The sequence below is a fragment of the Ammospiza nelsoni genome, chromosome 2 (genome assembly GCF_027579445.1).
Source record: "Ammospiza nelsoni isolate bAmmNel1 chromosome 2, bAmmNel1.pri, whole genome shotgun sequence".
NCBI classification, from domain to species: Eukaryota; Metazoa; Chordata; class Aves; order Passeriformes; family Passerellidae; genus Ammospiza; species Ammospiza nelsoni.
The window spans coordinates 30,972,074-30,995,871 of NC_080634.1; the positions used below are offsets into that span (position 1 = coordinate 30,972,074).

Below are 23,798 nucleotides of genomic sequence, written 5' to 3' on the forward strand. Positions count from 1 at the left end.
GGCGACACAGCCGCGGGGCGGGGGGGGCCCGCTCCCCGCCGCACCCCCCCTCCCGGAGCCGCTGTCCCTGCCACCGACCGGTTATTCCGGAGCCGCGAGAGGAAACGAGGGAGCGCGGAGAAGGAGGAGGGAGGAAAGGGAAAAAAAGAAAAAAAAAAGAGAAAAAAAAAAAAGAGAAGGGGGGGCAGCGTTTAAATCCCTGCCCCCCGCTCCTCGCCGCCTCCATTCCTCCCTTCATTCGACCTCCCCTCAGGAGCCGCCGGTGAGTCCCTCGCCCGCTCCCAGCCGCTCCCAGCCGCTCCCGCCCCGCTTGTCATTGTCGCCCACTCGCTGCATTCTTTCGCGGCTGGATTTTAGCCCTCCGGTCCGTCTGTCGGGATGGGGAGCGAGGCGGCGCGGGGGGGGGAAGCACCAAACTTGGGGGGGGCAGGAGGGGCGAGAGTGCGATCAACCCCCGCGGCGCTGGGGAAGGGTCCCCGGCGGTCCCTGCCCCGGCGCGGATGCGCCGAGGGGCCGGCAAGGAGCCGGGACAGCGCCGCGGGGCACGGGGGCTCGGCGGGGCGGGGGTCCCGGCCGCGGCTGGGGGCGCTCCGGCATCGCCGGGGGGCGCTGCCCGCCCGGGGCTCGCCGCCCGCCCGGGCTGCGCTGCGCTGGAGCTGGACGGCGGCGCGGCGCCTTCCCTCGGAACGGGGGGCGGGGGTCGCGCGGGGCTCCGCGCCCGCCGCGGGGGTCCCGGGGCGGGGACACCCCCCGCCGCGCGCCCGGCGTGACGTCAGCGCCCGCGGAGCCCCCCTTCCCTGCGGCGGGAAGTTCGGCGGGGGCAGGGCCCGGGGGGCGCGGGCGGCGGGAGTTGGGAGTTTGCGGCCCGGCGCCGTGCGGGGAGCGGGGCAGCACAGCGCCCGAGGGGACCGGCTCCCGCCCCGCCTGCCTTCGGGGGGGCCCGTATTGTCCCCGCTTGCCCAGGTGCGGCCGGGGAGCGGGCAGGAGGAGCTGGGAATAACGTTTCCATCGGGGGACCGAAAAGAGCCTCGGCTCTCCCCGCCGTGGCTGCAGCGGGCGCGGGTGGGATTCGCCCCTCACCGCTGCCCCCTCCTGTGGCACGCCAGGGTGCCGCCCGGGGACCGGGGCGCTGGCCGGACCCCGTACGGCTGGATGGCATCGCGGTGGCGGCCGCGCTCCGCTTGAACCGGCCCAGATCCCCGGTGTGTCCGGCTGGTTGTCCGTTTGTTATTCAGGATTCCTGGAGGGGTGGCATTCCCACGTCGCCCTTTTGGCTATGCCATGGAGCCGGTGGCTGTTCTGGCTTGCTGGCCTGTGGCCGGCTCGGCTGCTGTTGCCCAGCGAATTGCCGGCTGTATTTTGACGAGTGGCCGCTGTGCTGTTGAAGTGGCAGCCATTTGGTCACCGTGGCATTACTTTGCACGCCGCCTTTGCTCGCCGTGGAGTTGTGCCCTGATAGCTATTGTACGTTCCCGAAGTTGCTTTCCAGATGGACAGTGTCTTTCCTTGCGTTTGCCTCAGTGCCGTGGCTGCCTTGAGTTCCGCAGCCGATTCCTCATTTGCCAGGATGGCTACTGTAAGAATTTGTAGGGCTTTTGTCTGCAGGCTCTGTTTTTTCTGGGCTGTGCCTTGAGAGGCAGCGTGTCCTTACTGAGCTCGGCACCCAAATCTGTTGTCATTATTTCTGGTTGTACTGGGTGGATTGAATCGGAGCTGCTATGCTTTCCAGCCTTAAAAAAGTGAGGAGAAAGTGGTGGGCCATTATCCTGAGGTGTGCAGCAGGAGGGCGAAGGAGAAGTTGGAAATGCCGTTCATTTTGTGTCCACCTGAGTGCTGGAGCACGTTTACACACCCTTCAGGTGTGAGCTGCCTAAAGCTGCAGAGTTCAGCATTGACCTCCCACTGGCGAATGCCACAGCTGTCTGAGTTGAAAGCTGGACTCGCTTTTCTTCTAAGCCCCAGGGTGTTGTGAATCACTGCTGTGCTGCACACACATTCCCAAGGGGCTGGAGCTCCATTACCCATGGATGGGACACTTGTAAATGTGAATGATCAAATTGTTCATTTGGAATTATTCTCGTTCTCTCTTGTCCTGTTTCTTGGCCAAGTTGTTAATGTTATTTTGTGTCTGTCATTAGTGATGGCACAACCAATCATTTGTGTGTTTCCCCAACTTCTTAGGAATGACCTGATCTTTGAAACCAGACTTTCCCAGTTATGATTCATGATGGAGCTTTTCAAGCATGGCCAAAGAGTGAACTTGTAGTACCATGGTTCATGCTGGAAATTATAAAAACCTCCAAACATTTGAAAATTAAATGTGCAGTGAATCTTAATGAACAAGATGAACAGGTTTAACCTGCTGCAGTGACCTGCCTTTACCTCTCTTCATATGCATTTGCCTCCTCCCTTGGGTTTTGTACCCCTTGGATACCTCTGAAAGGTTCTTGCATTCTCACCTTTAGGTTTGCCTGAACAAGGAGTTATGATGACATTTCTTGTGGGTGTACTTGTATTCCAAAATTATAATGGTCATGCAAGGAACTGTGATTCTATAGCATGGTGAGATTGCTGCACTAAAAGCAGCCTGATCTGTATTGTTCTTCAAGAGGAGGAGGAGCATCTAGTCCAGTCAGACCAGGTGATCGTTGTAGGTCCCTTCCAACTGAAATATTCCATCCTGATTTATTTTGTGGGTGAAATACATCAGGCAGGTTTTTCTCCTCCCAAAGTTCAGCTCCTGTCACTCCTTGTACACCTTCCCAGTTTGTCCTGGAGCCTTCTCATGTTCATCAGTGTTTTTCTTGGGATGGAGGTGGAGTTGAGAGGAGCAGTCCATGTGGAATACAGAGCTGTGTAGGGAAGGTTTATTTATTTACAAGGTCTGGGGTGTAATAATGTTTGCAAATGCAATCTCTGGAATTGGTTTGTGCACATGTTCAGCTGTGCCCCTCCTTAAATACCTACCTGAATGTTAGTCCATCTTATATTTTTCCTCCTTGTGTAATCCCTTTTCTTTTGAGAACCTGGTTTTCTCTTCTGTCAGACTTTATCTTCCCCAGTTCATTTATTTCTCCCAGTGTCTTTTGGACAAATAAACTATTTTCTTGCCTTCACTGGATTTTCTGGTCTCATTCTTCCTCCATTAGGAGATGCTTTGGAAGCATGACATATATATTTCTTGTGTTTATCATTTTATCTCTTCCATCTGTACTTCTTGAAGACTATGTCTAGTGAAGTTCAAAATAGCAGTGCTTTACAAACTTCTTAAAGGCTGAAGGAGAAGGCAACACAAGTTCTGGCTGTTCAAAAGCTGAAGATGTCATGCTCTTAACCAAGAGAGCACACCTAGGGTAGGTATTCTCTGCAGAACTAATTCCCGAGGTCCCTGCTGGAGTTTGGTCACAGCGGATGGTTTAACATGGACGTGAGGTGCTCCCTCTCAGTGCCTTCCCTGACCTCCTGAGGCTCAGCAGTGCCCAGGCCTGTGTGGCCAGGCTGGCTAGGTGCATGTCCCATTGCTCTTTGTCCCGTTGAGATGAGCACTGGAGAATCTTTCTGTCCTTCCAGGCACGTGCTGGGCAGTGGTGGGCCCACAGCCCATCTTGTCAGTGAGGTGTGTATGGAGAATGGTGAAACACAAGGGGATGTTTCCACTTCAAGTGGCTTGAGCTTCACCTCCCTACCAGTCTGGTTGGCTGTTTGGGCTTCAGATGTTTGGGGATAACTTGGCCAAGTTCAACAGAAGTCAACTTTGTGAGGAAGCGATCCCTTCAGAAGCAGTGCCTGGCTTCCAGCTCTGATAATCCTGCAGAAGTTTCTGACTGTCCGTTTTCTGTGTGTGTTGTGGCAGCAAACACTGATTTGTTGTTGTCTCCTCCTGTAAAAATATCAATGTTTGATTGATCATTGTGGCAGTATTTTCACCTACAAACCAAAGGCTAACTGCAATATCTTCTCCAGGCAATTTCAGCCAATGATGGTCTGTCTGGGCTTTGCTGAAGAAGGGGAGCTGGTTGCTCTCAATCTTACTTCATGTCTCTTGCCCTGGTGACATTCTTCATCACAGAGAGTTTAGCTGGAAAATTTTAGTCTTGTACTTGCCTGCTGTACAGTGCACTTGGCGATAGCCTGTTTCTTCCACAAGGTCTTCCTGCACTATAGATCACTTAAGTGAAGGTTGCATTTGAGCAACCTTCTTCTGTTTGGATAGTGAATTGGATTTACTTTATGTGTGTATATATATTTATGTGTGTGTGTATATCACAATATATATGGTAGTTTGTATAATATAATATATCTTGTATAAAATATAATGTTATATAGTTATTAAATTTTATATTGATATATATAGCAGAGTGTATTGGATATAAAGTGTATCTATAGCACAGTATTTTGGATATACTGCTGTTTTTTTCTTTCAGGCAGTGCAACAGATGAAGTGATTTACCTCAGAATTATTCAGGGTTTGCCAGACACATAAAGAGGGCCCACCCTCCATGAAGAATGGTTTATCCAGTCATGGTTATCCATTAGGCTTTCCTCATACATTGCTAGACCATTGCCTTCAAAGTCCATTTTCACCAGAGCTAGCTAGACCCCATCGCCTTTTGGCCAAATTCTATGACTACTAATGAGTTTAGTATTGAAAAACCTGTTCTCATCAACTGGATGGTCTGTGCAGAAAATATTAAGAGCATTTATTTTACAATAAAATAAAAGGAAACTCTTAAAATTTTCAGTGATACGCTACTTGCATTCCTATGCAAGTTTTTCAAGTGAATAATTTCTCCTGCTTTTCAAATTTTGCACCATTCCTCTGTTCGATTTGTCTGGGTTTATCCATTGGATATGGGGGTCTTTGTTGTGTAGGTTAAAGAGCTGTCAGAAATCTTCCTTTGTAGTGCTCATAGGCCATCTTCAAGTCTTTTAACATTTTCTCAGGTAAGCTATATTTATTTAGCTTAAGGTTATAAGGGGGAGGAGTTAATTACATTTCTCAATTTGTCAGCATCCTTTTTGGAGTACACAGGTAAAAATGGCATGCACTACTCCCATAATTGCCTTACCAATCCTGGGTACAGTCAGGTGAAAATCACCTCTCTTTTCCTGCTCCTGAAGAATATTCCTTTCTCTGTGCACTGGTGAATTTCACTCATTCCAGAAATGCCTTCTTAGAAGTCTTTTCAGACTTCTGGGATGAGAGATGAGGGATGAGGGCAGGATCATCCCACTTGGCCGGTGCTTGGCCAGTAGACCAAGGAGAAGCTGTGGGATCCCAAGCCTGGGAGTGACTCGAAGTTTACCAGTGACTCATATCTGCTGTACTGCTGTTCCTCTGGCCATTTCCCTGTCCCTAGTTCACTTCTTTCCTTCTGGATATGTCTGTCCATCTTCATCCTGTTGACATGCTTGCCCTTGGCACGCGTGTCTCTCGTGTTGTCTTTGCTGTCAGTCATGAATCCCTGCAAACAGAGAATCTAAAGGGTGTCCCTTGGGTCAGTGGCTGCAAAGTCATGGAATCCTTATGTTGGAAAAGACCTCCAGGATCATTGAGTCCAACCATTAATCTAATAATGTAATTTTCTAATCTTATCTAATCTAGTCCAATCCAATCCTGTGCCATTTTCCTCTGATACTCCTACAGCTTCCAGCTGTTTCTAGCTATCCAGAAAGTGCCAGTGATTCTCTCTTGAATGAAACTCTCCAGTCTCCCATCAAACACACAGAACCTTCTAGCACCCATGGTGTCCTTTAATTGGAAATTCTGCAGCTACCTGTTTGAAGAACTACTCTTTTTAGTTGTTTTTGAACATGTTTCTTTGTAGTGTTGTTTGAGGGTCATCAAATTTGTACTGGAACAGACAGTAAAAAAATATTTCCTACCTAACCTCTAATTTTTATATATGGCTTTAGGTCCCCAGTCACATCCTCACTTTCAGTAACCTTTTCTCTGGACAGAGATGTCTAACCCACTCAGTCGTGCCTCTTCATTGCCCCTTCTGGGTCCTATGGAAGAAGCAGAATTGCACAGACATTTCAAGATGTGGGAAAGCCATAGGTTTGTGTGGGGGCATAATGATGTTCTCCTCAGGAAATTCTAGCATGCAGTTTACTTTCTCAATGGCTGCTGGATACTGAGGTGCCATTTCATGGATCCGCCTCTTATATCCAAAGGATATCACTTTATATCACTTTATATCCAAAGGGTATCACTGTGAGTTGCACTGGTCAGCTCAGAGTCTGAACGTCCCTTCCAGCTCTGGCATCCTCCTTTGAGTCTCTGGGCAACCATCCTGTGATGTCTCTGAGTAATTTGCTTTGCATTCTTAGCAAAGGACCTCTGTGTATCAGAAGAGGGCTGTGAGGTGTAACACAGACTCTGGGCCCCTAACAGCTCCACAGGTAAGGTGTGCTCAGGTGTTGCAAATATAGAAGATGCTGCACTTCATAAAATAGTGAGTGTGGGGAATGTGTTGTGTCCTTCCTCTGGATCATGCATCTCTAGGCTCCATCCCACTTGCAGAAGGCAGAGCCCAGTGTGGATTTTTTCCTGATCCACCACTGGGCTCTGCCAGCCTGTATTTTGGAGAGATCTGGAAGCCCTCCTCTGGGGAGACAGAATTATTCTGCTGGGATTTTTAAGTAAATCTCTTACATACTTAACAGTCATTTTACTGTGCCCTCAGGAATTGTTTTACGATTAACATAACCTTCTTTAGTACATCTAACCTTCATTTAGTGAATCAAACTTTATTTTCAGTTGCTTTTGCAAAAATTAATATCTTCTTCTATGCTGTAAATTAAGCTATTGTTAAATGCACGAATATTTTTATTATTTATTACCTTGCTTTAGCTCTGTTTTTTCAGTCTGTTAATCATAATTTTTTTTAACAGATACATTTTTTTTGAATGGAGATTCCAGAATTAGTTTTCATACTCAAAATAACATTCTTGCTTCTCATGGTTGTGCAAAATTAAGAAAACAAAACATTAATATAGGCTTAATAAAATGTAAACTAGCTTTATCTCCTAAGACTGCCAGTACTCTGCGCAGTTATTTTTAGTATTCTTATTTGGCACCCTTTCCTGAAGCGTGAGCATTTTAATTTTTATTTATTATTTTACTGCAGAGAAGGAGCACATAGGTAGCCTGACAAGGGAATTTGCCAACAAGTACATATAAGAAGGACTGAAGCTGTTGCCTCAAGATGAATCTTTTTTTTTGCATGGGAGGTGTTATTTTAAAATAATTTTAGGATATTTTATACAGTGATGGACTGGTGTGGATTGAAAGGAGCCTTAAACATCATCCAGTTCCATCCCTCCTGCCATGGGCAAGGACACCTTCCACTGGACCAGGTTGTTCCTGGTCCCTTGCAACTTGGCCTTGAACACTTACAGGGTTGGAATATCCACAGCTTCTCTGGGAAACCTGTTCCTGTGTCTCACCACCCTCATAGAAAAGAGTTTCTTCCTCATATTCAATTTAAACCTGCCCTCTTTCAGTTTAAAACCATTGCCCCTTGTCCTGTCACTGCAGGCTCTGGTAAAAATTGTCACTCTTCCTTTCTTATAAGCCACCTTTTCATGCTTAGAATCTCAGAATCACAGAACCATTAAGGTTGGAAAAGACTTCCATGATTATCGAGTCCAACCATTGGCCAAACATCACTTTGTCAACTAAGCCATGGCACTGAGTGCCGTGTCCGGTCATTTCTTGAACACATTCCACTGTTGCCCTGGGCAGCCCATTCCAAGGCCTCACCACCCCTTCAATGAAGAAATGCTTCCTGATGTCCAGCCTGAACCTCCCCTGGCACAGCTTGAGGCCATTTCCTCTCATCCCATTACTTGTTGCCTGGGAGAAGAGGCTGATCCCCACCTGGCTACCCCCTCCTTTCAGGGAATTGTCCCAGATCCCTGTCCTTTCTGTGCTGGAGACCCCAGAGCTAGCTGCAGCACTCCAGCCAGGGCAGAGCAAAGGGGCAGAATTCCCTCCCTCACCCTGCTGCCAGTGCTGTTTTTGATGCAGCTTAGGACATTTTTTGTCCACCTGTATTGCAAGATTTTTGCCACAGGGCTGCTCCCAGCCTCTTCATTCCCTAGTCTATACTGATCCTGGTGATTGCTTTGACCCATGTGCCTTGTTGAATTTCATGAATGTCACATGGTTCCACTCCTCAGTCCTGTCAAGGTCCCTCTGAATGGCCTCTCTTCCCTTTAGCCTATCAACCACTTGACTTGGTGTCATCTGCAAGCTTGCAGAGAGTGCACTCTATCCCACCATCTGTGTCACTGATGAGGATATTAAATATATTGGTTGCAGATCCTTGGGGGACACTACTGGTTCAAGGTTTCCAGTTTGACATTTAGCTGTGGACTGTAACTCTGGATGGAGCCATCCATCCAGTTATCAAATATGATGGAGACTGGCTAGGCAACTATGTCAGCCAGCTCCCTCAAGACCCTGGGATGCATCTCATTGGGTCCCATGGACTTGTTCAGTTTCCTCAGGTGGTCTCAAACCTGACTTCTTAGGATGGGATTGTGAATCAGCTCTTACACAGAAAGATAGATGTAAATTGAGAGAGCCCATTCAGCTTGTGTATTAAAAGTGTGTGTGATTCACCCTCTTGTTAATATTTATTTTAACACATCACATAGTGACCCATTCTATGCTATTATATTTTGAAGACAGAAGAATCCAGTGAAATTCCAGTACACTGCCAGTATGAAATCTGTGTCTTTATGGAAAATAACAAAAATTGACAGCTGTCACTATTTTCATACTGGATTTATATTTTGACCTCTTGAGCAGTAGTCAAGAGTTTGCACTTATGTTGTAGGTGTTTCTGCCTGAGTTTGCCACATAACACTGAGCTGCCAAACCTGGCTGGCAGGGCAGATCTCAGCCCTTCCTGCCTGTGCCTGATGGCTGCTGGAGGTTGGATGTGCCTGTCCCAGCCCTTGTGGAGGGCTCTGCAGAGGACTGGGAGGCGTGTGCTCTGATCCTGGGGTCTCTGGGTGCAGTGACCTGCATGAGAGTGCCCTGTAGGAGTCCTGTTCTTTGATTAATTCACTTCCCAGCCTGTGTTCACAGCCCCTGCATCCACCCAGTGTTGTAGTTACTTTTTAGGAGATAGGAAAATGCCTTTGTTTGAAAACTACCTTTCATTTGTATACCTTCGTGTATTTATTCTTAACAAAATTTACTGAATATAGAAGATTTGCCAGTCATGGCAATATTCACACCCAAGATAGTATTAGCCACAAATGTTTGCCATCTTGGTATTCAACCATTTTGGCATCCTAATCCCTTTGCTTGCAGAATCATTTTCCCTTTTACAGGAATGTCACACTCCAGGTATGTATCGAAAGATGGTGACGTGCAACCTGAACCCTGGCCTGTTTTCTCATTGCTGTCCAACACTGAACATGGTGCCCTTCCTTTTTCTTCCCTCTCTTTCTCCATCATGTCCTGTAGTGAAATGCCAGGGTTCAAGCATGAAATCAGGTAATTAGCCATTGGGAAATGCTGTACTTCATCTTGTCTGATTGTAGTATCTGGGACAAAACTTAATGTTTTCAGGATCATGCACAATCATTAAAACTGATTACGTTTCTGGAAAAATTCCCTTCATTTTACAAAATGAGGCAGATTGAGACAGGAGTTAAAAATATTTGGGACTATCATCCCATCATTCATTGAGCAGTCATATATATATACACACATACTACTCTTCTTAGTGATCTTTACCCATCAAGAGGGATCCATCAGTTAACATTCCAGCTTATTTTCAGGACACTTTTCAGCAGTGCAATGTGTTAAAAAGCAGTTGTGTTCGTTTTGCCACCCTGGTTCCTCCCTCCAGTGCTAGTCCATCTCTTTGTAGAAGTGGGAAGAGAAAAAACAGGATGGGAACAGAGAGCTATTGAATTGCAGAGAAGCAGACTCAGGTTAATTCTCACATCTGACTTCTGAATCCCTGCCTTTGCATACCAAATACCTTGGATTTCACGTAGGATTTTGGATGTGATTCCTACATTTCAGAAAATGACTTAAAGAGTAGTCACTGTGTACTTTAAACAATTCCCAAATGAAGAAGACAAGAGGTTTGCACTTCAGAACATCTGTACTTAGGTTAAAGCAGGCATTCCACTGACTCCTTGCTCCAAACTTCCATGGACTAGCATCTACTTCCATGGACTAGCATCTAGTGGAAGCTGGCTTAGTCTGTATTAAATAAACTAAAAAAGGGATAATGTTAGCTCTTTTTCTTAAATGACACTGATGCTGGAGCCTTCATCTCTCCCTTCTGCTGCCACTGGCCTCAGAGAGGGCTAGCTGGACCTTGGCTGGTGTTTGATCTTCTCAAGCAGGCTGGAGCCCTGGACTTGGGCTGTGCATCCTGGGGCTTGCTCTGCCACTGAGCACCTGCTGAAGTGTCAAAACCCTACATGGCTCTGGCAGCATCTCCCTGTCTTCCTGGTCTCGGTGGAAACGTGTCCTGGCTGCTGGAGATGTGCTGGGTGCAGCCCTGCCTGCAGCCCCAGCATGTGCAGAGCTTTGGTTTGTCATTTACACTTCTGGCCAAGCCCTCAAACACCACCCCAGAAACTTGGTTCCCATTTCCTCTGCTTCTGTCGCAGTCTAGGAAAGTTTATTTCCTCAGAGCCACAGACTAATGTGTAAATGCACTCCTGAGCCAAGGACAAACATTCAGCCTGCTTTCTAAGAGGTAAAACCTGAGTGCTTCTCATTTGAGATAGACTTGTTTCCAGTTTGGTTACCTGGAAGAATTGCTCCACATGACAGCCTGGGAAGGAGAGAACCCATCTGTGTCCTTCAACAAAAGAAAAGCTGAACCTCGTATGCTTGTGGCTGGTGGTACAGGACAGTCCAGGCTTTGGGAAGGAGAATTACTTGGACCTGTGGAGGAGGAGGAGGAGTAGGATCCATTTTGAATGCCACGTGGGGGATGCCTGTTGAGTGTGTGTTGCTCGCAGGAGACTTCACCAGGGCTTGCAAGAGAATATGGAGGGGTTTGGGCAATAAGCCAAGCCAAGCTGGGCTGTATGAAACACAAACAGAAAATTGCAATTTGCAATGCCTCATAACTCAGTTGAACCTGTGAAGGGCTTCACAGGGCCAGGGAAAGGTTAACCCTTCCACAGCAGGCCTGTCACGTCTCACCTCCTAACCAAAACCATGGAGCCCTAAGAACCCTTCAGAGACATTTGCAGGAATCTTCAGTGATGGGAATGGTTAGGTGTAACTTGCTAATTGTAAAGGCTCACATTGCAGGCTTTCATTTCATAGATGTTAAAATTAGAAGACAGATTTGTGATCCTCTCATCTGGCCGTAACAGTTGCTGTACTGCTATACTAATAATGTGTGTGTCAATTCTCTTACATATTTTAGTAGTCTTCACTGTCTAAGTGACAGAAACTTCTGCCTCAGTCAGTGGTTGATTATGTCTCTTGAAATACCACTGGTTGTTTCTGGCTTTGTTTCTTACTGCATATTCAGCGGTTGGAATAAGTACGGAATGGGTATCCCTTTGAAAAAGGGAAGTTTTGTGTGGTTGGCTGCATGTTATTTGCCTGCTGACTGACTTCTCTGGGAAGAGGATGGTAATTGTCATTCCAGGGTTGCTGGAAAGCTGAAGCGAGACCCGTGTGCTGTGTTATCACTCTGGCTTTGGTGTGGGAGGCGTGGGTGGCATCCCTGTGGAATGCAGGGAGCAGTGACACTGGTAGCCTGCTGTTGCTGCTGCTGTGCCTTCAGACTTGCAGGTTGCCACCATGGCATGAGTCAAAGGATCACCTTAGCTATGACAGTCATTTGTTTCACATAAGAAATGTTGATACTGGATGCTTATCTGAAACAGCATCAGTGTAACTGGCTGAATTAGCAACCACAGGCCAAAGCGTGACAGAAACATGAGCCTGTAAAACAAGTCAGCGGGTGGGGATTGGGAGTGGGCTCTGCCTCCATTAGGTCAGTTACAAACCACCATCAGCTATTTTCCTATTAAAGAAGAGGTCTCAGTTAATGAATTGATGTGTGTGGGAATTAATGCTGGATGAGTCCCCCTGGGGCTCTTGTGATGAAGGTCAAATAAAATATTAATGGAATTAAAACAAACAATCCCCTGATTTTCCTAAGTACCTTCCGGATGGGTTTCTGTAAGCGTTGAAACGTAAGGTCAGGGAAGATGTGGAGCCCCAGGAGAGACAGGCCAGTGTCATTACTCCCATTTCATGGTCAGGCAGATGAAGACAGTGGAAAGCAGTGACCCTGGGGCCACACAGTCCAGCAACAGGGCTGCACAGGACATCTGAGAGTTCTCCTGTCGGGTGCTTTTGCTCTGATCCCTGTTTTCAGCTCCCTTCTCAGAGGAATAGAAGTCATCCAGATTGCTCCTGCACTGCTTGGCTGGAAGGTGATTTTTCCAGGTGTAGGATGGTCTTCGGGAGCCCCAAATCCATAGGCTTCTTATTCACAAAATTCCTCTGTGCTTCCAGATGAGAGAATAAAACCAGTAGTTGTGGCTTTTTTCTGCTGGTGCCTCTTCCATGGGACACATTCCCTTGTCTTTCAGATTGTCCATTCCAGAGGCTGAGTATAGCAACTCAGATGACAGGCTTGGGAAGGATAAAGTCTTTTTGGTTATGTGTGTGCAGTGCAGAGCAGTGCAAAAGGTCTTTAGCTTGCTGGATTCAGGCAGGCTAACTTCAGGAGCAGTGTCCCTGAATGATTTCCTCCAGTTCCCAGGCTAACACAAACATGGTACTTTCATAGTCCAGGGTAGGAACTGTGTGATACAACAGGGTGTTAAATTCTACAATAAAATGCTTTTGGACATGGCTCAAAGCTGTAAATTGTTCCAGAGGGGTCTCAGAAATCTTCCTGCTGCTGTGAAGTGTAAGGATGTACTCTGCATCCCTGGGTGTGACTCGGTCTGGTACACAGAAACATCAAGTGTTGAGGAGGAGGAGACCCTGGCAGGTGTGGGATCTCAGCACCTCAGGATGGAGGTGCAGAGTGGCCGAGAACACCCTTGGGGGGCTCGGGAGTCCTGGAATGTTGCCAGAAGTGTCTGGTGGCAGGATTTTGATCCTACACAGGAGACGACGCCTGTATGAGGACTGGGAAGGTTTCACTGGGTGAATGGTGAAGGGATAAGTTAGTTAAAGTGTAAAACACAGGGTTTAGGATTTTGGTACAGGGGGGTCTAAAGAAGTAAGATGGAGGAATTGGGGCGTGTCCTGTTCTTCTTCTTCTTCTTCTTGGCCTCCATCTTCTGTGGTGGTGGTGGCACTTTGGGATTGGTTATTACTAAAAGTGCACCGGTTAATAAGGGTAGAAGGTATTGGGGAGAAATGATAAATATTGTACACGTAACTTAGGGTATAAAGATAAGTGACCGCCCCGGGGGCTCGCAGTGTGCCCATGGCTGACTTGCTGTGCAGACCTCTGTCGGGCTGAAAGAAAATCTTTTAGATAAACAATTAATAAACACCAAGACCGAGACAAGATCAGAAGTCTCTCCTCGTCCTTTGAAGCGCCGGGCTCTTCAAGGCCATCCCTGGGCCTCTCCAGGCCACCTAAACAGCACCAGAAAACCTTATAGGCAGGCACGCCAGGCTAAACAGAGCTGGTGATGGTGTCGAGTAAAAGCAGAGCTAAATGTGTTTTCTCACACCTATTTGTGTACCTTGGGCATGGAACAGCCCGAGCAAGACTTGTCACATTTCCTGCATAACGTGGTGGTGCACGAGTGCATGTGGATGTGCTCTGGAGAGGGCAGGGCTGTACAGTGCCCTTCAGCAAAGGCCACTTTGCTGAATGACAGATGACACAGGGCTAGCAGATGGCAGCACATGGCCAAGTAAGGGTGGTGGAACTTTCTGCACTGACAAGAAGAGTGAAGATGACCTAACAAAGTCAGAAAAATTGTAATTTGGAACATATCAAAACACTTTCCTGTCATTTTTTCCCCAAGGAAAGGAAAATACTAAAATTATTCCAGAAGACAGATAACATCCTGATAACTGTTCCTTCTTGCATCCTCCAAAGCAGCGTTATTGGGCCCCAAATCATAGAATGAGATAATTACAGAATGGCTTGGATTAAGAGAAGCCTTAAAGATCATCTACTTCCAACATCCCTGCCATGGACAGGGGCATCTTCCACAAGAGCAGGTTATTCAAAACCACATCCAGCCTGGCCTTCAACACTGCCAGGGCAGGGGGATCCCTGAGGCAACCTGTTCCAGTACCTCATCACCCTCAGAGTAAAAGAGTTTCTTCCTAGTATCTAATTTAAATCTGCCTTCTTTCAGTGTGAAGCCATTAAAAATAAATACCTCACATCGTGCACATATCACTCCTAGAAATTGAAATGGAATATGGCAGTGGGCAAATCTTTTCCCACACTGATGGGAGAGTTTATTGCATTCTTGGTGAACAGACTTGAGTCTCTAAATATGGAAACAATAATAATTTTGCCATATTTCTATAGAAAACCATGAAAAGGTGTTCTATAGTTCACTCAGTCTTTCTCCCCCCTCATCTGCTTGTCTGCCTTTCAGGATCCAGAGGGATCTCATTGCCTGGCTGGTGTAATTCCCCCTTCCAGAAGAGCTGCCTATCTCCATCTCCTCGGAAACAGCCGAAGGGGGTTGTGGAGTCATAAAAATTTATGTTTTCATCAAACCGGGCCAAGGAGAATGGGGGTCCCACACCCAAAAGAATGAAGACACGACAGAACAAGGACTCAGTACGTGGGGTGGGACGGGGGCGGGACACGAGAGCCAGGCTGGAGGTGTGGGTTGGAACTGAGGCTCCCTGCAGAGGTAGTGGCCATGAGTTTGGCACAGTGGAGTGAAGGGGCTCATGGGCTTTGGGACGCTGGGCACAGAGCAGGGGCGGTGGGAGGTGCAAAGCAGGACTGACACAGTGATCCCTCTCTTAGATGTCAATGCGGAGTGGACGGAAGAAAGAGACTCCGGGGCCCCGAGAGGAGCTCAGGTCACGGGGCCGAGCTTCCCCCGGTGGTGTCAGCACCTCCAGCAGTGATGGCAAGGCTGAGAAATCCCGACAAGCGGCAAAGGTAATACCAGCTGGAACACAAGTGTGGGTGGCCAAGGACTGCCCAGACTGGGTGGGATCCATTTGAGGATCCAGAGACACAGACCAAAAGAGATCCACAAGTAGCCCGTGCTGGGTTAGCTTTCTGAAATGGGCCAAATCCCTCTTTGCTCTCATCCTCACCATCTTGCACTTTCCCAAGAACTGGTGTCCAGTCTCACCAGACCCTTTTAGTGCTCATTTTTGCCTTATGCTGGGTCCGTGTTGGTCTGCTAGTGTCATTGACACATGTCCCATGGTGGCTGTGTCTCACCTGCTGCAGTCTGTAAAGACCTGTGGGGTTGGAAGATTTCCCCATGACCCTCCACCTCTGTGTTCTCCTTGTCTCCTTGCAGAAAGGCCGGCTGGAGGAATCCTGCACCCCCAAGAGCAGCAAGCAGGGCCGAACAGAAGAGATCTCGGAGAGTGAAGGGGAGGACACCAACGCTCCCAAAAAATCCAAAACTGAGGTGAGCTCTCCCTGCTGTGATTGCTGGCATGTGCCCAGTCCAGAGCAAAGGAGTCTGCACTTCCCTGTCTGTGCTGCTCGAGGTTCTGGCTGCTTGGGAGCCCCAACACCTCAGGGGTTTTCCACTGCAGCTCTTCCAACCTAAATGGCATCTACAAAAATGGCACCAGGAGTGATGACTGAGCACATGGAGGCTCTCTGTCTCATTTGCCTTGTGTTCAGGGGGCTGCTATGTTGTCAGAGCTGGGGATGTGCCCTGCCTTTTCCAGCTTAGTGCTAAGAGCCTGGCTCCATGTGCAGCCGCAGGTTGGGCTGGAGTCAGTCCCTTCTGATCCCCAGCACAGTGTGACATGGAGGTGCTTAAGTCATGGTGGGTTCCAGGTGACACCTGCTCATGCACACACAGAGCCGTGGCAGGGCTTATCCAAACACTGACAGCAGCAGGCTGGATTGGTGGTTGGGTGGTGGGAAGACTCAACTCTTGTGCTTCTCCATTCCCTGTTAGCCTGTTCAGGGAACTGCCCTTAAAGGCCTGCAAACATGGGGATGCTTGCTTGTGTTAAGAGGTCCTTATAATTCAACCACCTTGGTTCCACTTCTGTAATTTTTCCACGTGGACAGTCTGTTCAGCTCAGCAGTGGTATTTTTTCAGCTTAGCCTCCCTTGTTTAGAGTGGCACTTGTTAGTTCCCCTCACCCATGATGACTGCTAATCACCAGCGCACATTGTCTGAGGCAGCAGGTGGTGGGGAGGAGCAGGGCTTGGGAAGCACAGGGGGAACTCCTGGAAGTAAGGGGTGGAACAGTGAGAGGGGTCTGGGTGGGAGCTGGTCTCCTTGACCAGGGAGAGCTCTGCAGGGGCAAGAAGAGCAGTTCTGGGTCTGGGGTCAGTGCTGGGATCACTGTGGTGTGTGCGGCTCCATGCCACTGGTAATACCATGTCCTGGCCAACAGCCCATCAGCCCATCGCCGGTGTTGTATCTATTCCCTCTCAGCCTTGTGTGTAACAGTTCCTGCCCTCCCTCACTGCCTCTTTACACAAGGTACCCATTGTTACCTCCTTCCTGAACATGGAATGCTCATGAAGGACCTGGGAGCACTGGAAAGGAGGCAGGAGGACTGGTGCTATGTGTACCTTGCCAGACAATGTCTCCTTTCCTCTGTGAGGTTTTCTAGTGCTGGGGTTGGCAGAGAAAGGTCAGAAAACAAGTTCTCTGGGAACTTGAAGTGTGCCATGTATGGTTTGGGAGGCCTCATAATGCCCCTTTCCTCCTCCTTCCTACTTCAGGAGTTGCCGTGTCCTCCATCCCCATCCGATGTTGACAGCCTTGACGGCCACAGCTTCAATGATGAGATGAGCAGCGACCCACGGGACATCGACCAGGATAACAGGAGCACCTCGCCCAGTGTCTACAGCCCTGGGAGCGTGGAGAACGACTCTGACTCCTCTTCCGTGCTGTCCCAGGGGCCGTCTCACTCCTACCACCACCCCCCGCTGTTCCCCGAGAGCCCGCCGGGAGCTGCCCCTCCCGACAGCCTGGCCCGCCCGCCAGAGCCCAGCTTTGGGCTCCCGGGCGAGGTGCACCCCCAGGGACCTCCCGCAGGGAGTTACCATTCCCAGCTGGAGGGCCAGGCCTCACGCATTTTCCAGGCTCAGGCCCCACAGACACCTGCCTCCTCCTCCTCCTCTTCCTCCTCCTCTGCTGTTGCTGCCCCTTCCGCTCCGCCTTCCTCCTCCTCATCCTCTTCCTCCTCCTCTTCCTCCCACACTCCCCTTTATCCTGCGGCCAATGTGGTCCAGATTGGGGTCAAAATTGCCGGTGGAGTGGGAGGGCTCCCAGCACCAGGGGCTCGTGAGCAGCCCCTCAGCGCCAAGCACAATCCACCCCCTACCACCCCAATCTCTCTGGCGTCGGTGGGAGGAGGGCTCCCCCCTCAAAAGACGCCCCCAGCCAACTCCCCGGCCGCCCCTCCGGCCTCGGCCCCTTCCTTCCCCCACGTGTCCTCCAACCTGCCTCCCCCGCCGGCCCTGCGCCCCCTCAACAACGCAGTGGCCGCCTCCAGCTCCCCAGGGATGGTGGGGCAGGCCCTGAGCGGCCACCTGCCCTCGCCCCACAGCATGGGGCAGGACAAGGCACCGGCCCTGGCCCCCTCCCGCTACCCGTACGCGCCGCCACCGCTGCCGCCCTCCAGCTCCTCTGCCCAGTACCCGCAGCCCTCGGCGGGCCAGCCCCTGCCCAGCTACAGCGCTTCCTACGGGCACTCCTTCCCGCCGCCCAGCGGCCTCTCCGTCTCCAGCCAGCCCCCCAAGTACACCCAACCCTCCCTGCCCTCGCAGCCCGTCTGGAGCCAGGGGCCGCCCCCTTACAGCCGCCCGCTGGGCAATGCCGGCTCCCACCCCGCCGCGCCTTTCCCTGCCCAATCCCCCCATCACCAGCAGCCTCCCCAGCAGCACCACCACGGTCACGGGAGCAGCGGGGGCGTCTCCCCAGCAGCCACAGCTCCTCCCCAGCCCCCCGGGGGCTACCCCCCCGGCCTGGAGTCCAGCAACCATCACCCTTCGCATCCCACCTACGGGCTGCGCCTCTACCCTCCCCACAGCCAAGCCGCCTACAGCCAGGCTCCCTCCGCCACCGCGGCCGCTGCCCCCTCTTCCTCCTCCTCGTCCTCATCCTCTTCCTCTTCCTCGTCCTCCTCTGCTGCCTCTTCCCAGGGAAGCTACCCCAGCATGTGCACGCACCCACCGGGGCAGAGTCCTGCCACCTACACCTTCCCCCCGCCGCCACCCCCGTCCCCTGCTCATGGGGCTGGCCCTCCGGTCACTTCTGCTGCCACCACCCTCTCCACCGTCATCGCCACCATGGCCTCCCCCTCTGCAGCCCCCTACAAGACGGTCTCGCCCCCGGTACCCCCATCAGCTGTGGCCCCCTATGGGAAGCGGGCGGCCTCCCCTGTCCCCACTTTCCAGCCCCCAGCCCCCTACAAGCCGGGCTCACCGCCCACTTCCTCGGCTACCCCTTTCCGTGCAGCCACGCCTCCAGGCTACCGGGTGGCCTCTTCCCCTGTGGCGGGGGGCTACAAAGCCCCCTCACCCGCCCCCTCTGCCCCACCACCCTTGCCAGGGAGCATGGCTGCCCCGGCCCCGCCGCCACCCCCGCTGCCCCTCAGCGCTGCTCAGATCAAGCAGGAGCCGTCGGAGGATTACGAGCCCCCGGAGAGCCCCGTGCCTCCTGCTCGCAGCCCCTCGCCGCCCCCCAAGGTGGTGGATGTGCCGAGCCATGCCAGCCAGTCAGCCAGGTGAGGGGAGACTGGTTTCTCCAAAGGATGGGGAGGGCCCGTATGGGGCAGGGAAGAGGAAATCACCCCAAGCCTGAGGTGCAGCTGTGCCCTTTTGCCTTTTTCATTATGCTTTTCACATTCCCACAGTAGCTGTCCCTGTCTCACCAGCCCTGTCAGCACTGACAGGCTTCCCCTCTCATCCCCAGATTCAACAAACACCTGGACCGTGGCTTCAACTCCTGCTCCCGCACAGACCTGTACTTTGTGCCCCTTGACGGCTCCAAGCTGGCCAAGAAAAGAGCAGACTTGGTGGAGAAAGTGCGTCGAGAGGCTGAGCAGAAGGCCCGCGAAGAGAAGGAGCGGGAACGGGAACGAGAGCGGGAGAAGGAGCGGGAGCGGGAGAAGGAGCGGGAGCTGGAGAGGAGTGTGGTAGGTCTGGGAGCCCCACTGCCGCCGCGCAGCCAGGGCGGATGCTCGAGGGCCCCCTGGGCCGCTCCCCGCTGGGACCCTGAAGCCGGTCTCTCTGCTCTTTTGCAGAAGATGGCCCAGGAGGGCCGTCCGGTCGAGTGCTCCTCCCTCGGGCCGGTTCCCCACCGCCCCTCCTTCGAGCAGGGCAGTGCTGTAGCGACTGTTCCCCCATACCTGGGCCCCGACACCCCGGCTCTGCGCACCCTTAGCGAGTACGCCCGGCCCCACGTCATGTCCCCCAGCAACCGCAACCACCCTTTCTACGTGCCCCTGGGCGCCGTGGACCCGGGCCTGCTGGGCTACAACGTGCCAGCCATCTACAGCAGCGATCCGGCCACGCGGGAGCGGGAGCTGCGCGAGCGCGAGGCCCGCGAACGAGACCTGAGGGACCGGGACCTGCGCGAACGCCTCAAGCCTGGCTTTGAAGTCAAACCGGCCGAGTTGGAGCAGCTCCACGCCGTTCCCGCCGCTGCCATGGATCCTTTCCCACGCCACGGCGGGCTGAGTCTGCAGACGGCCCCCGGCCTTCATCCCGCTTTTCCCTTCCACCCAGGGCTGGGCCACTTGGAGCGGGAGAGGCTGGCGCTGGCAGCCGGCCCCACCCTTCGTCCCGACATGTCCTACGCCGAGCGCCTGGCGGCCGAACGCCAGCACGCCGAGCGGGTGGCGGCGCTCAGCAACGACCCTCTGGCCCGGCTGCAGATGCTCAATGTGACACCTCATCATCATCAGCATTCCCACATCCACTCCCACCTTCATCTCCACCAGCAGGATGCCATACACGCAGGTAAGGGCTGTGTGGTGCTGGTGCCTTGCACAAAGCCCTGATTTCTGTCCTAGTGTGACTTCCTTGCGCTCCCTCCCTCTGGCCCTGGGGAACCCTAAAAGCTGACAAGATTAAACTTTGAGGCCATATATTTTCAGCCAGAAGAGCCCAACATCATGGTCATTCTTCCTTTTTCCCACTCCCCTCCCACCAAAGGCACTGACACTGCTGATCAGTGGCCAGCAAAATTGTTTGCACTGTGTCCTTTTGTTATGGATCTGTGGGGCCACAGTACAAGTGCTGTAGTCCCACTGACTGTCTGGGTGGTGCTGCTGTGATCTGCATTCCTTACACTGGAGTCTGCAGAGGGAGGAGGAGCCCTGCTAGAACAGTTTTGGCAGCGTCCTTAGGACTAACGAAATGCTGGTTCTCAGTGGCTGCAGATAGTGGGATGGGATGGGATGGGATGGGATGGGATGGGATGGGATGGGATGGGATGGGATGGGATGGGATGGGATGGGATGGGATGGGATGGGATGGGATGGGATGGGATGGGATGGGATAGGAGGTGGGCTAATCATAAGGAACTGGAGGCTGCTGTTCTTCAGAATTGAATGGTGGTCCCTTCCATTTCCACATCCTGCAGGAAAGCAAAGTAAAATGTTTAAAGATGAAAATCTCAGGGAAGTAAAGCGCAAGCTAGAGTGCAATAGGAAAAAAAAGTGTTGTGCCTGCTCAGGTGCTGTGAGCGGTCAGTGGGGTCTGGTGTCAGTCACAGATGCTGGCTCTGAGCAACTGCTCAGAGATGGCACAAAGTACAAGTGAGTGTCCATTTTCCCTACCATTCATGGCTGGGCACCTTAGTCTGGCTGGGAGTCCAAACCACTAGAAAGAGAATCTGTGCTGGATAAGACCTGGAAAAGAAAGCAACCCAGTACAAGTATGCACATGAATGGTGGTTGGGGGTGACAGATGGGCATGATATGGGGTGCAGATCTGATTGCAGAGCAGGTCCTTGCAGAACCCTGCTGAACTTCGAAAGAACAGTATTTCTTCCTGAGGAGTGTAGGGACAGAGCTCTGCCAGACTAGTTCACATGCAGTTCGATGCAGGCAAAAAGAGTAACACGCAGAAGGAGATGACACTATGTTGTTTAGCTGTGAAATCATCCCATCCCTAACACACTCTGATCCTCCCTCCATATCTGTTTTGTGAGGCCTTGTGCCTATCTCTGTGTTACTTGCTACAAAGCCTGGGACAATTATCTTGTGGTATCTTTTCTTCCCAGCCTCAGCTTCCGTTCACCCTCTAATCGACCCGCTTGCCTCGGGATCACACCTCACCCGGATACCATACCCAGCTGGAACCATCCCCAACCCTCTCCTGCCTCACCCTCTACATGAGAATGAAGTGCTGCGCCACCAGCTCTTTGGTAAGGAACTTCACAGGGACTGCTGTTCTCCTCCAGAGAGCATCAGCAGAGTTCTGAGGGGCACGGGTGTCACAGGACCAGACTAAGATCTGTTAAACAGGTCAGGACAGGCCGGTGAGCAGGTCCTGCACGTGGGAATGAGGGAATGGGGGTGCAGCAGGGTCTTGGCTGAGCTGTGGGGCCTTGGATGGAGCATTAACTGGGCTCTTCTCTGTGTCACTGTGGCTGCAGCCGCGCCCTACAGGGACCTGCCGGGCTCGCTGTCGGCGCCCATGTCGGCGGCGCACCAGCTGCAGGCCATGCACGCGCAGTCGGCCGAGCTGCAGCGCCTGGCTCTGGAGCAGCAGCAGTGGCTCCACGCCCACCACCCCCTGCACGGTGTGCCGCTCCCCACACAGGAGGACTACTACAGGTGCGTGCAGCTGCCCTCTCCTCGCAGGAACACCTCCAGGCCCAGCCCTGGCGTGGGGCTGGCACAGGCAGCGCGAGCAGGGAAGCATTGCCCCTGGCGTGGGTGGCTGTGGCCAAGCCCACACCGGGAACAGGGACGCTTTGCCACGGGGCACAGCTGTGGCTGGCCGCCAGGAAAGTCTGCTTGGCAAGTGTCTACTCAATCCCTTGGGAGATCTCAGCTCCTCCCCTCTGAGGGGGGAGATAACTTTTATATGTTTCACACATGTTAATGCAGTTATGACTAACCCATACCCCTGCCAAAATGCAAAACATTTATAAGGGTTTGATGGTTTTGCCAAGACAAGGAATTCACAAGTGCATGGGGAGGCACACTGGGAAAGAGAGAGGTGGAATGTTGTACCTTTTCAACAGTATCTCCTACTTCAAGGATCTACAAAACCTCCCAAGCCAGCAGTGTTGTGTGGGTCCAGATGAACAAAGGCAGGGAATGGTATAAATTGCCTTTTTTTCCTTTCACTATCACCTTGTTCCTCTTTTTTATCCTAGCCACCTGAAGAAGGAAAGCGACAAACCCCTTTAAATGGACTTCCACTGTCAGTGTGACATCATCATGTCTTTCTATCAAGAGGAGCAATCAATCAACCAAATCCTGGGGGAGGGGAAGCTGCAAAGTGACACATCCTGATCCCACCATGCAGTAGAGTACAAGAGAAGATGACAAAAAGTATGGGATGGCATCCTGGGAAAAGTGGAGGAGAGCAAATGGGGAGGGACTGACACACCCCTAATGGACCTGAAGCAATTGGTACGTGATTTCAGCTGAGCTCTGAAGAGAAGAGAATCAGCACTGCACAGAGCTCCAAAAGACAAAGACTGACATGAATTCAGGGTGGCAGGAGCTCCATCCTTTGTTTTGGGGGAACAGTTGCATTAAATAAAAAGTGCAGAGCATTGCAGGACTTCATGTACAGGATGCTCCTGCCTTTTCTGCTTCTGCAGGAGGAGGTGCAGCCAAGAAATAACTGCAAACACAAAAGAGCCTTTTTTCAAGATTCCTCCTCAACACCCCATCCCCCCTTTAACTGTAAGCTTAGCGATACAGAAGAGCAACGTGGAACTTTTTCAGATTAGCCAGAGCAGCTTCCCATTCTCCCAACATCTCTTCAGATGCAAACAAAGTGTTCCAGGTCCCTTGCTGAGCGGCCTCTCCTGCCTGCGGAGGGTCCGGTCCCAGCCATCGGGGTGCGAAGCACCGCAGGACTGTTTGCAGGACGGGGGCTGTGCTGTCCCCAGCTGATGGGAAGGGGCGCGGCCATGAGGTGCTAAGCACCAGCAGACTGTTTTGGACACTGCCATCAGCACCGTGACCCCTCTGAGCCCCGTGGGGAGAGCTGGCATGGCGTGACACTGCGTCCTGGGACTGTCTGTAAGATGGTGGCTGCCCCTTTCCCCTCACCCCTCCTAATTGATGTACTTTAACTCATGCACATCCTATTAGACGTGGCAGTTTTATGTAGCAACTTGTGACTCCCTTGCCCCTGCGTGCGTGTTCTGATTTCACAGTTGTATCTCTCGATTGGTCCCCCATATATATATATATTTACTTAACCATTAAAGGAAAAAACAACCAACAACCCAGCTATGGAAAAGAAAAAAAAACAACCACCCAAAAGATGTTTCCCACGCACTCCCGAGCCCTGACACACATTCTAATAATTTATATATATAAATATATATATGAAGCTCTTAAAAAAGGAAAAAAAAAAGACAAAAAAACCCTTTCAGAAACGGGACTCTGGTGTGTTCTTTTCTTTTCAGTGGGGCCAGGGGGA

At 51.4% G+C, this 23,798-nt stretch overlaps 1 protein-coding gene across 2 annotated transcripts; it reads left to right on the plus strand.

Moving 5' to 3' along the window:
• Window positions 1–23,726, plus strand: ATN1 (atrophin 1). Of its 2 annotated transcripts, XM_059466970.1 has the most exons (10): window positions 1–262; window positions 14,602–14,789; window positions 14,985–15,122; window positions 15,496–15,609; window positions 16,896–18,904; window positions 19,093–19,315; window positions 19,424–20,141; window positions 21,409–21,552; window positions 21,784–21,964; window positions 22,513–23,726. In XM_059466970.1, the coding sequence occupies exons 2-10, from the start codon at window positions 14,712–14,714 to the stop codon at window positions 22,544–22,546; spliced, it is 3,639 nt and encodes a 1,212-aa protein (XP_059322953.1). In that variant the 5' UTR covers window positions 1–262; window positions 14,602–14,711; the 3' UTR covers window positions 22,547–23,726. The 2 variants fall into 2 exon arrangements, with proteins under 2 accessions (XP_059322953.1, XP_059322952.1); XM_059466969.1 differs by having other exon boundaries at window positions 19,093–20,141.
• Window positions 23,727–23,798: the final 72 nt, after the last annotated feature.

What these genes read in the sequence shown, in the direction of transcription:
- ATN1 (XM_059466969.1), top strand. Translation starts at nt 14,712, where the DNA reads ATGTTTTCATCAAACCGGGCCAAGGAGAATGGGGGTCCCACACCCAAA. An exon ending in GCAGGATGCCATACACGCAG is followed by an intron (nt 20,142 to 21,408) that starts GTAAGGGCTGTG and finishes TTTTCTTCCCAG; the next exon opens with CCTCAGCTTCCGTTCACCCT. An exon ending in ACACAGGAGGACTACTACAG is followed by an intron (nt 21,965 to 22,512) that starts GTGCGTGCAGCT and finishes TTTTTATCCTAG; the next exon opens with CCACCTGAAGAAGGAAAGCG.